General features: G+C 46.8%; 1 protein-coding gene and 1 long non-coding RNA gene across 2 annotated transcripts; one reads left to right on the forward strand and one right to left on the reverse strand.

Moving 5' to 3' along the window:
- Positions 1 to 4,806: 4,806 nt before the first annotated feature.
- LOC123142233 (uncharacterized) lies at positions 4,807 to 8,496 on the forward strand. The gene is made up of 5 exons (XR_006470555.1): positions 4,807 to 5,117; positions 5,978 to 6,033; positions 6,239 to 6,557; positions 7,587 to 7,657; positions 8,188 to 8,496. It is a non-coding gene; the product is annotated as an uncharacterized lncRNA (long non-coding RNA).
- A 1,172-nt stretch (positions 8,497 to 9,668) lies between these two features.
- Positions 9,669 to 11,116, reverse strand: LOC123142234 (uncharacterized). The gene has a single exon (XM_044561226.1). The coding sequence runs from the start codon at positions 10,992 to 10,994 to the stop codon at positions 9,831 to 9,833; it is 1,164 nt and encodes a 387-aa protein (XP_044417161.1). The 5' UTR covers positions 10,995 to 11,116; the 3' UTR covers positions 9,669 to 9,830.
- Between the last annotated feature and the right edge of the window lie 449 nt (positions 11,117 to 11,565).

Below are 11,565 nucleotides of genomic sequence, written 5' to 3' on the forward strand. Positions count from 1 at the left end.
TTAAATACAAGCGGCATGATATAAAGAAAATTTTTTTCATGCATGTTGAGTGAGCCCCTGATGAAATGGCATATGTGGTAAGAGCAACTCCAACAGTTCCCTATATCTAAAATAACCGCCGATTATGCGAAGTCGGGGCAAAAACCTCTTCGACAGTCCCGTAAACTAGCTTTACCTTTAGAGGATCCCGTAAAGAGGTCTTTTCTCCCTGCTGATTTATGAGAAGATGGTCTTCCCATATCTTTTTGGTGGGATTGCAACCACCTGAAACTTCCGCACGCCGACCGCAGGAACACCGCCGCCCCGTCGGAACTTAACCGGAAAGTAAACGCGCCGCTGTCGCCCGCACAGTAAAACCAACCGCTGCCGCTGCCTTGCCCGAGCCGTCGCCCGCAGACGTCACCCACCTCCGCCCCGCGCCCGCGCCACCGCTTGCGCCCGCCGCCATGGCCTCACCGGTGGCTATAGCACCTCCTGCTGGTGTCACTGACCGGTGGGTCCCACCAATTATCTACTTTTTAAAATTAAAAGTAAACAAATGCATTTATGGGAAGAATATTAGGGAACTGATAAAAGTTACTTTCGAAAAACTTCCTTTATCTTTGACGGGAAGGCCAAAAAACTACTTTCATGGGAAGATTTCTAAGGGACCTGTTGGAGTTGCTCTAAGGTGGGATGTGTGCATGGTGAGATAAATATAAAGGGAAGCACTAGAATGAGATGTAAGATGGCCGTTGGATCTAGTACTAGGCCATGCATGGTTCTTTGATTGCTTGCTAATAACTGCTTCCGGTTAATTAGTATGCACGACACCCGCGCTAATTAATCCTGAAACATGAAGCCCTCAGATTGCACGCAATCAAAGTTTGATTCCAATTTAAATGGAGCTCAATCTGGAAGATCAAATGCCCTGAGAGAGTTAAGCAGTTTTTGTGGAGACTTGCTCACAATAGCCTTCCGCACCGTCTGAGTATTTCTCCGCGGGGCATGGAAGTGGATACACTTTGCCCAGTTTGTGGTCGTAAGGATGAGGATGGGGCGCACATTTTCTCAAGATGTAAGCATGTCAAACCACTATGGAGGGAGTTGCAGTTGGAGCAAACTAGAATTCAGTTTCTTGATGAGGTGGGTGCGAAGGAGCTAGTCACCAGAAACCTAGCACTGCCAGAGGACAAAAGACTCTGGGTGTGGTGGGATACAAGAAATAGTAGAATGCTCTGGGTGTGGTGGGATACAAAAAATAGCGGGTGTGGTGGGATACAAGAAATAGTACAATGCTCTGGGTGTGGTGGGGTACAAGAAATAGTAGAACACCCTAGCAACACAGGAGGATGGGGTTTCATTGTCCGTGACAGTCAAGGACATGCGCTTGGGGCAGGCGAGGGATACATGCTGCACGTCTAAGACCCTCTACATGCAGAGGCAATGGCGTGTCTTGAGAGCTTGCAGGCTGCCCAGGCATGGGGTATATCAGAAGTCCACGTTGAAACAGATGCATCCCAGCTTGTGCAAGCGCTTCGGTCGGACGACGAAGATATGGCGATAAATGGTGTTATCTTCAAGGAGATTAAATATTTTACTCGGCTAAATTTAATTTTTTTTCCGTATTACTTTTTGCCCAAGGGCATGTAATAAAGTTGCAGACGCTCTAGCGAAGTATGGTGCAGGCGCAGGGCTATCATTCCCAGCTTTATGGCCAAATGGTGCCCCTGATTTTGTGCAAAACTTTGTAGCCAGCGATGCTGCTGAGCTCTTTGGTTAATGGAATAAATATGATTCCAGTTTAAAAAAAGTTTGATTCCAGTTTGCTTCTGATTTAGTGCTTCCATCTATGATACCTTCCAGGATTGATACTTTTGTTTTCTTAACACAATCTATTTCCCACATATGTGCTTCCATAAACTCAATATAATTTTGCTTCAACAATAGCCAAAGTAGTTTTTGTCTAACAGAAATTCATTAGGAAATATGTGCCCCACTATAAATGTTTACTCTGTATCTTCAATGAAGCAAGAGTTTGTTTCTGGCGACCAGAAAATTTGTTTCCATTGAAAGGAAATTTGCATCAATGGTCAACAATTAAATATGTTTCCACTCAAGCATAAAATGGTTTCCACGGTACCAACTAGATTGTTTTCAAATGAACAAAAATTTGCTTCTAAAGAAAAAGTAATCTGCTTCCATCCATATAAAAGCCTAATACAATTAAAACAGAAAAAATTAATCTTATCCAAGGTCCATGTCTAAGAGACTAAGATGTCTAGGAAGCGAGGGCATTCTCTTGGGCCGCGGCTGCACAATAGGGAATGTGTAGGCGAAGGATCACCAATGAAAGTTGTCGCCATTGTGGTGACAGCAAGCAGCAGGGCTGCAGATGCAACCGATTGACCACTTGGTTTTCATGGTTGCGTGAGCTAGAGCTCACACACTCTAGCATGTGCTACAATGCGTCCATGTTGTTTAGTCGGTGGAGTACTTAGGAAAATGCCACCCTCAAGGGCGGCCTTAATCGTGGTCTCCACCCTTGTCTCCACCACCTCCTCCACTGCCTTGAGATCGACACCGTCAACATAGTGAGGAGGGGACAATACGACATGCTTAAGAAACTAGTGAAACGTGGTTGGCATCGTTCGGCGCAAAGCATCTGCACAACACGAAGCAACAATTTGATCTATCACAACATACATGATAGGCAATGGAAGCATAATAATATTGAGATGAAGAGAAAAATATATGTTGTAGGGAACATATTCACAACATGAAAGTAGGAAGCATGGCTTACACAAAAAGCAATGAGTCAATCTTTCACACCATACATGCAGCTTTCCTTCGATTTAAATGGTGTTTGCTTCGTTACAGTATGTTTCACTTGTTCTTCTCAACTGAGAATGTCTGCCCATGTCCAGGTTTGGCTACTGGAGTTCTGAATCTTGCCATTGTTGCTCCTCAGGTTGACCCCTTATACCTAGAATGATCTCTTGTGTCATGCATAGTCGCTGAACATGTCCTGACCTTTACGACTGTCGACCGCATTCTACTTTGCAGATAGTAGTGTCACTCGGAGCAAGCCCATGGGACAAGCCTTTGGGGGGGAGGGAACGTCCCTGCCTTCGCCCTGGCCTCGGTCTTCTCGCTGGCAGCTGGAGTGCTCGCGGTGATCAAGCTGCCCAAGCTGTCGAACAACTACCAATCCGCCGGCTTCCACATGGGCTAAACCCCGGAACCCAGAGCCCGAAGCCTGCTGCTGTGTGATGTTCAGTGCCAACACTGCTAAACCTCACCCTCATTTTGACATTCGTTTACATATGGAGATGATCCCCCCCCCCCTCTTGTTAGATACACAGTAATAAGATTAAAGATGAGATAGAGATTAGGATAGAGAGGTACTTTTTAGGCCTGTGTGTATACAAGTGTCCCAACTTGTAAAAGATGTACATTTTCTTTGTACTGTATATTATTGAAGATTGCAAAACTGAACTGGAAAAAAAAACTCATCAAAAAATCAAATTGAATACAGACATCTAGCCATAGATGTGTTCCAATTTTGAAAGCTCAAGCATCAGACAACTCAATTGATACTAATGAAATGGGTGTGTATAGGTCTCAGTCGACTGAGACTTAACTAAGTTTCAGTCAAGTGCATATAGTATGGAAAACGCTTAAATCCATCCGGCTGATTTCTAGGAGAGAAATCAGCCGCTTCGTCTGCATGCCACGCGTCCACTCACGTTGTGCATGGCTCGGTGAACTGCCTAGCACCACGTACCGCATCTTTCTCCTCAACAAATCTTATCCTCACGTGCTTCTTCCTCCCGCTCGTACTTTCTTTTCTACACGAACGCCATGGCTTCTGCTAGCTCTGTGTGACCCGTCTCCTCCTCCTCCTGATCGGTGTTTGTAAGACGGCCTAAGGCTTTTGCTGCAAGCCTATCGTGGGTGAGCGCAGGGCTGCGAAGGCCGCCGGGGCTTCGATGGTGGCGCTACCGCGTGCAAGGCGTGCTGCCAGAGGGCGTCAACGTGGTCACCAGGTTGCAGTATCATCCTTCCTGCAAGGGGTCGCACGTGCTCCGATGGAGCTCCATCGAGCTGCACGATGCGCGATGGAGCTACAATGGAGCTTCATCGGTGCTACGATGAAACGCTCGCCGGACTGCCGAAATATCTCCGGCAATGGAGCATCACCGACGCTGCGATGGAGCATCGTTGGGGCTACCGGGACATCGCCGGTGCCGCAATGAAGCATTTGTCGGACTGGCGGAACATCACCGGCGCTGCAACCGAGCATCATCGGCGCCCTGATGGTGCATCGTTGGACTGCCGGGACATCGCCAGTGCTCCGATGAAGCATTTGTCAGACTACCGGAACATCACCAGCGCTGCGATGGAGCATCGTCGGGCTGCCGGGAAATCGCCGGTGCTCCAATGAAGCATTTGTCGGATTGCCGGAACATCACCGGTGCTGCAATCGAGCATCACTGACGCTCGATGGAGCATCGTCGGGCTGTCGGGACATCGTCGGTGCTGGAATGAAGCATTTGTCGGACTGCCGGAACATCACCGGCGCTGCAATGGAGCATCACCGACGTTGTGATGGAGCATCCTCGGGCTACCGGAACATCGCGGGCTTTCCTTTGTTTGCGTACGCTTCGGCCCAATCTCCCAAATCGACCCATCCTCCAAATCAACCCAAATCGACTCGTCCTGCCCTCACTCGACCTCCATCGCCCCCCAATCGCGACGTGCCCTCGACGCCGCTGCCGCCGCCAACCACCGCATACCCCGCCTGCGCCCCAACCACCGCCAACCACCCTCCACCCTGGCCACTGCCGCCTTCGCCCCTAACACTCCACTGCAGTCTGCAGCGCCGCCGAGCACCCAACTGACATAGATCTAAGCCGCCGCTGACCGGACCTGTGGCCGAGCCACTCCACCGCCGACCACGCTCCTCTGCAGAATGCTCCATTGCTACAACTGTACTCCGTGATCTTCCTCTCCCAAGAAGGACTTGTCACCCCAGCAGCGAACGGGGCCGCCTCCTCCACGTTCTCTCCCCCATGCAGCGGGAAGTCCGTCCCCTCCCGCGAGAAGCTCTGCCTCCTCAACATCCTCTCCTGATGGTAGACTTCTGCCCTGATTTTTTTTTGTTACTGATGTTTACCCTGAACTTGTTTATGATGGTAGCTCTCCCACGTTTTGTCTTACTATCGTTATAATCTTTGATTTATTTACAGTGCATTTTTTAAGGCGATGTTACAATTAGGAATTCCTTTCCAGCCTACTGATCGAACAGGTCCAGTTTACCTCTCAAGAAATTTGGCAACTAGTTGAAGCGTAGTATCTTGATAATCAACTAAAATTGTCCACTAGGATGACTTTTTCTCACCATTTAAAATTGATAATCAACTAGCAATTTACAACTAGAATCGAAGCAATGCTACTTTTACTCACTCCTTAAAAAAATGTTACTTGTACTGAATTTATCGGGTATTATACTGTGTATAAATAAGCGTAGTATCTTGCGGATTGTTATGTAGATGGTTTGAAAACTTCTTTCTGGGTAATTTAGAAAAGTCAAAGCACTGAACGGCATGTCATAGATGATTATAGCGGGCTTTTAGATCCAAGGACAATGACAATTGGTGATTAACAAGTGCATACCTTAGAGTTGTTAACACCTGGCTAAGTTTTTTAGTTGACCTTCAGAGCTCATTTTAATTTGAGATGAAACAAAACTAGTTATTTTAAGCCTTCAGCCCACTTGCTCTGTCCACCTAGCTAAATTGTTTGATGCCTCAAAGTAGTAGCTTGTTTTTTTTTGTGAAATCTGATTTGTGGACAGAACAAATGTTATTTTTTATTATATAGATAACTATATTCTCATGGATGATGTAGCACATGGCCATGCAAAGCTTCTGTTCTTAAGATTAAATTTACCTATCATGGTTGATTGCTTAACAATATGCTTCTATGTGTGCAGCTGTAAGTTGATAAGTCTGGCAAAAGAAGCAACGCGACCACAAGCAAGCTGAGGAGGTAATATTCATATTTCTCTTGGCTATTGCTAAGTGATACTATTTCTATGTTTTTGCTGTGTTTATTTGTTCCATTTGATTTGTCTCCTATATGCATATTATTTAGGATGTAACTTTTTTACCTTCAATTGTTTGTTGTACAGTCCCCTGGTTCTTTAGTTTTGATATAATTTGTACTATCTTATAATGGTTCATTTGAACTGTAGTGAAGTAGATAGGTGCTCGCATGTTAGTCGCCTTTGATGACATTTTGACTTGGTCTTTCCTCTACTTCAAGTACCTCTACTTTGAGCACGTTGCTCAATCCAAGGCAAGTTCTTTATCCAATTTTCTCCTTACAAATAATGTCTAATATTTTGAACAATTACACTGTGTTATCTGTTATGTGCATGTGGGGGAGAGGATGTGTACGGATCTGACGAGCAGCAAGATTACAGGGGTGGATATATGTCTGCAGTAGAGTTCCTATTTGAGCCTAATGCACTATGATGCGGTGGCTAGTACTCTGGTCTGAGTCATGTTCAGGTCATATGCATCTCCTTTATTCTTTACTTCACTGTTGTGTTGTCTGGTTCAATTTGAAGCTTGTTCTTCCCCAATGAATTTCTAGAGAGTTCATCTGCCTTGATCTGCCCGGTCCGGCTGCCGGTTGCCACATGGGAGGCCAGACGCCCCCGTCCCCTCGAGTTCTGGTCGCGCCCCCTCGAGCATATCTGTGCCCCCTTGATCTGGCCCATGTAGCCGATCCTCAGCGGCGCCAAAATATTGTAGCGTGCCCATCTGTTCAAGCGAAGGACAACTAGCTAGCCAAGCAGTCAGTATTGGTGCAATTTGCTGATGGCCCGCTGCTTGCACGCGTCGCTCTAAGGCCCTCGTGAAATCAAACAAAAAAAAACGCATCATTCAGTCTCAGGGTGGAGCAAAAGAAAAACCCGCATCGCTCAGCCATTTTTGCTACCGATTAACTCATGTATAAACAGATAATCCTACAGTAGTAGGTATATAAACGGATAATCCGACAATAGTGAGAACTGGACTGAAAGTTATTGTAATATCTTATATTAGAAAAAAGTTTTATGTTGGCTGTTAGAGTTACAGAGGACCATTCCATGATTTAGATTTAATATGCTACCGATGGAAAATAGTTGAACTGATAGTGTTTTGCATATCTGAGCCACATACATTGTCCAAAAAATATAGGACAACAAGTCCAAATTATAAGTGACCCGGGGAGGATAAAGTGACATGGATGACTGATTAGAAGATGCAATGGCAGTGGGCGTGATGGATGAAAAAGAGCAGAGTGTTAGAAGAAATAATGAGGTGATAAGGTCTCGAAATGTTCATTATCTCATGGAAGTTATTAATGTGCTATGTAGCCAAAAGGTTAACAAACATATATATGTGCATGTACTCTAGGTTGGCCATTTGAAACATGTTCAAGAACATGTTATTAGTTGGTAATAATTATAGTTCATTGTTTATTAATAAATCTCATTGCTGCAGTGTACTTTTGATGAACTCTGATAGTGATTATTGCCTGTCCACGTACAGATAATTTTAGGGCTTCAGAATTTTGACAGAAGCAATGTTGGATCTGCTGTCACAGATGTACATACAGTGTGGTACATTTTTTTCATGCTCTATTACTGTTTGGCTCTTCCACATATATGAAATAATGTTGAAGTTCTGATTTCGGTTGATGGACGACAAGTGAATGATGTAAATGAAACATTCATGGACATGAGTTTCTTGAAACATATCTGAATTGTAGTTTTGAGTTCTTCGCATGTTACATAGGGAAGTAGAAGAAAAATTGGTTATATCATGTGTTAGGGATGTTCCCTAAATTGGTCCAAGACTTCATTTTCTTCAAGCATGAATAAGAAGAAACAAATAAAATGGCAAGTGGACAGACTGATCCTGTGTTGCTGCTGATGCTACTTCTTTTCCTGTCATCATCTTTGCTGACCCTCCTCTACACGCTATGCTGATGGTGGTGGTGCTGCTGCCGAGCTGCGCCTCCTCTTCTCATAAGAGTCGTTCTTTTGCTGATAGATAGAAGCACTAGATTGTGCCTTTATTAGTCGCATATTTATATTTAGCATGCAGATGCACTTTGGACTAACCTGGAATCTCACTTTACTTTTTTCAGCTCAACATTATAAAGAAAGCCTTGAACACATCTCATGAAGGCTTGACAAGATCTTGAAGTGTTGGAGGTTTGGCAAGATCTGCAAGGCGTCCATACTTGGTTTTTTTCTACCCATTTGGTGTTTGTTTCAGCACATAAGCTGATTTGGATGTGTAGCACATCTAGAAACATGTCCATTTTTTCTTTTGTGGCACAACATCCTTAATGCATCCAGAAACATGTATTTGGTCGCTTATCAAATGAAGCTTAAGGTTTTGGATGTGGCTATTATGTAACTTTGATTGAAAAGTAAGTATATCTGAGCTGTGATATCTGTCCTAATTGTCCAAACATACTGAATGTATATTAAATTAGGGATAAGCTGCGTAGAACTTTTTTTAGTGAAATCAATGTGATGGCATGTTAACTGCCGGGTTAACATGTTTCTGCCGGCAGATTAATTGCCGGTGACTGTAGTTCCCGTGTCATGATCAATCTGCCGGGAGAAACATAACTGCCGGCAAATAAAATAGACAGGGCAGACAAATTGCTGGGAATAGTTTATCTGCCGGGACAAGTAATCCCCGGCAGCCATTCTTGTGGCAGTTCTATCTGCCGGGAGAAACTTCCTCCCGGCAGTTTATCTGCCGTCTTTAGTGCATTCTCCCGGCAGAATACATGTCGTTGCATCCGTGCTGTGGCGTAGTGCGTGGTTGGCATCGTTCGGTGCAAAGCATCTGCACAACACGAAGCAACGATTTGATCTATCACAACATACATGATAGGCAATGGAAGCATAATAATATTGAGATGAAGAGAAAAATATTTGTTGTAGGGAACATATTCACAACATGAAAGTAGGAAGCATGGCTTACACAAAAAGCAATGAGTCAATCTTTCACACCATACATGCAGCTTTCTTTAAATTTAAATGGTGTTTGCTTCGTTACAGTATGTTTCAGTTGTTCTTCTCAACTGAGAATGTCTGCCCATGTCCAGGTTTGGCTACTGGAGTTCTGAATCTTGCCATTGTCGCTCCTCAGGTTGACCCTTATACCTAGAATGATCTCTTGTGTCATGCATCGTCGCTGAACATGTCCTGACCTTTACGACTGTCGACTACTTTGCAGATAATAGTGTCACTCGGAGCAGGCCCATGGGACAAGCTCTTGGGGGGAGGGAACATCCCTGCCTTCGCCCTGGCCTCGGTCTTCTCGCTGGCAGCCGGAGTGCTCGCGGTGATCAAGCTACCCAAGCTGTCGAACAACTACCAATCCGCCGGCTTACAATCCTCATTTTGACATTCTTCCCCCTCTGTTAGATACAGTAATAAGATTAAAGATGAGATAGAGATTAGGATAGAAAGTGTCAGCCCCAAGTTGTAAAAGATGTACACTTTTTTTGTACTGTATATTATTCAAGATTGCAAAACTGAACTGAAAAAAAAAACTCATGAAAACATCAAATTGAATATAGACATCTATCCGTAGATGTGTTCCAATTTTGAAAGCTCAAGCATCACACAACTCAATTGAAACTAATGAAATTTGCCGACATAGTCTAAGTTTGTTCACACGATCAACAGAATTGAAATAAATGCAAGATTACTAAAATCTAATGAAAAAAATCCAATCGAAGCCTTATGCTGAAGCTATTTATCATATCTAGTCGCTGTAGAAGCTACTTGTGTTCTTCTTGCCGTCCTTGTTGGTTTTCTTGTTCCTCCGCCTGCGCCGGTCGGCCTCCTCAACCCGCCGGAAGGCGCGCTCCAGTGTGTCCACCCGCTCAGCCAGGGCCCCGATGAGCTCGCACTGCTGTGCGCTCCGTTCGCACAGCGCCGCCACCATCTCCATCAGTTTCTTCGCGTCCAGCCCGTCGGTGGTCACCGTCTTCTTCTCCTCCTGTGCCTGTTCTTGCTGTTGCTGCTGCGCTTTGGGTGGTGCATGGTCCTCCTCGCCGGTGAAGACGTCGCCGTCCCCCGTCAGCACCATCTCCCACTCACCCTCCGCCTCCGAGGCCTTCTCGCCTTCCGCCACCAGTTCGGTCTCGGTCTGCCCGGCCTCGTCGACGACGACGGGACTCGCTGCATCAACCTCCATCGCTGCCATGTCGGTTGTCTCGGCAGCCAGAAAATCCGACGCAGTATTGTCCTCAACCGGCAGCTCCGGCTCCATCCCGCTCTCTGCTTCTTCCTCTGCATCCTGAACTTTCGGCGCATCGGCGGTCACCACCGCAGGCGCGGCCTCGAGCGCGTCAACAGCGTCCTGGAGCGCGAGCACGCGCCTGGTGACCCGCCTCCGGTACTCCCGGGCGCCGCGCACGCCGTCGAGGCGCAGCAGCAGCCGCATGAGCTCCTCCCCGAGGCCGATCCGTGCAAGGGCGTCCGCGCGGAGCGCCTCCGCCTCGGAGGCCACCCTCGCGGCCACGGCCTCCGCCAGCCGCTCCACCATGCGCACCTCCCGCACCATGCGACGAGCGAGCAGCCCGCGCACCGCCGCCTGCACCCTCACCGCGGCTTCGTCCGCTGAAGGCGCCGGCTTCCTCGGCACAGCTGGCGGAGAGTTGGAGTCGCCCGTGACCTCAATCTCGAAGTAGTCCGGGCAGCTCTTCGGGGACCCGCTGCTGGGCCTGGGACGCGCCGTGGTCCGTGCGGCCGGCTCGGCGGCGCCGAAGCCAGGGAAGAAGGCGTCGTCGTGCCGCGCCGGGGCCCTGCGGCGGGCGGGGCGCAAGCACTCCGTCATCAGCTGCTCGGCGTCGTGGAAGAAGGCATCGGCGGCGGCGGGGTAGCCATAGCCGTAGTCGTACGGGTCGTAGCCAAAGAACGCCATTGATCCGCGGCAGAGATTGGGAGAGATCGATCTAGGTGGTTGTTGACCTTTGTCTGGCTATGCGCACGATTATGTTGGGATTCTGTTGTTGACGGCCGAGCAGAGGGTGTTTGTAGAGGAGGGACGAACGCGGTTCAAGAAGGAGTCGGAGTATTCTGGATAATGCTTGGGGAAGGGGCTCGAAGCATCGGGAATATAGCGCCGTACCAGGGCCGGCCCATATATAGGAGCGAAAATATTAAGGAGGTTGCGCTGACCCTTTCAAACAAGAAAACTCGAACGTGTCATTTGATTCCAAGGGATCAGAAAACCATGTCGTTTGGTCCGCTGTGTACGTGGACCTTGTCCACATCCTTTGTTCATCTCTGTAAATTCATAGATCATCCATAGTGTTCATTTACTTACCTCTAGACTCTAGTATTTCCCACATCTTTTGGTTTCAAATATTGCATGCATTTTTCCCACATATATCCCTCGAATCACATCTTCATTTCTATTTTTTAAACAGATCTTTCTAATTTAAATATTTTTTAATGTCCCTAGTTTTTCAGGTTTTAGTTGCATGAGATGT

This window comes from Triticum aestivum, chromosome 6D (assembly GCF_018294505.1).
Source record: "Triticum aestivum cultivar Chinese Spring chromosome 6D, IWGSC CS RefSeq v2.1, whole genome shotgun sequence".
Lineage (NCBI taxonomy): Eukaryota > Viridiplantae > Streptophyta > Magnoliopsida > Poales > Poaceae > Triticum > Triticum aestivum.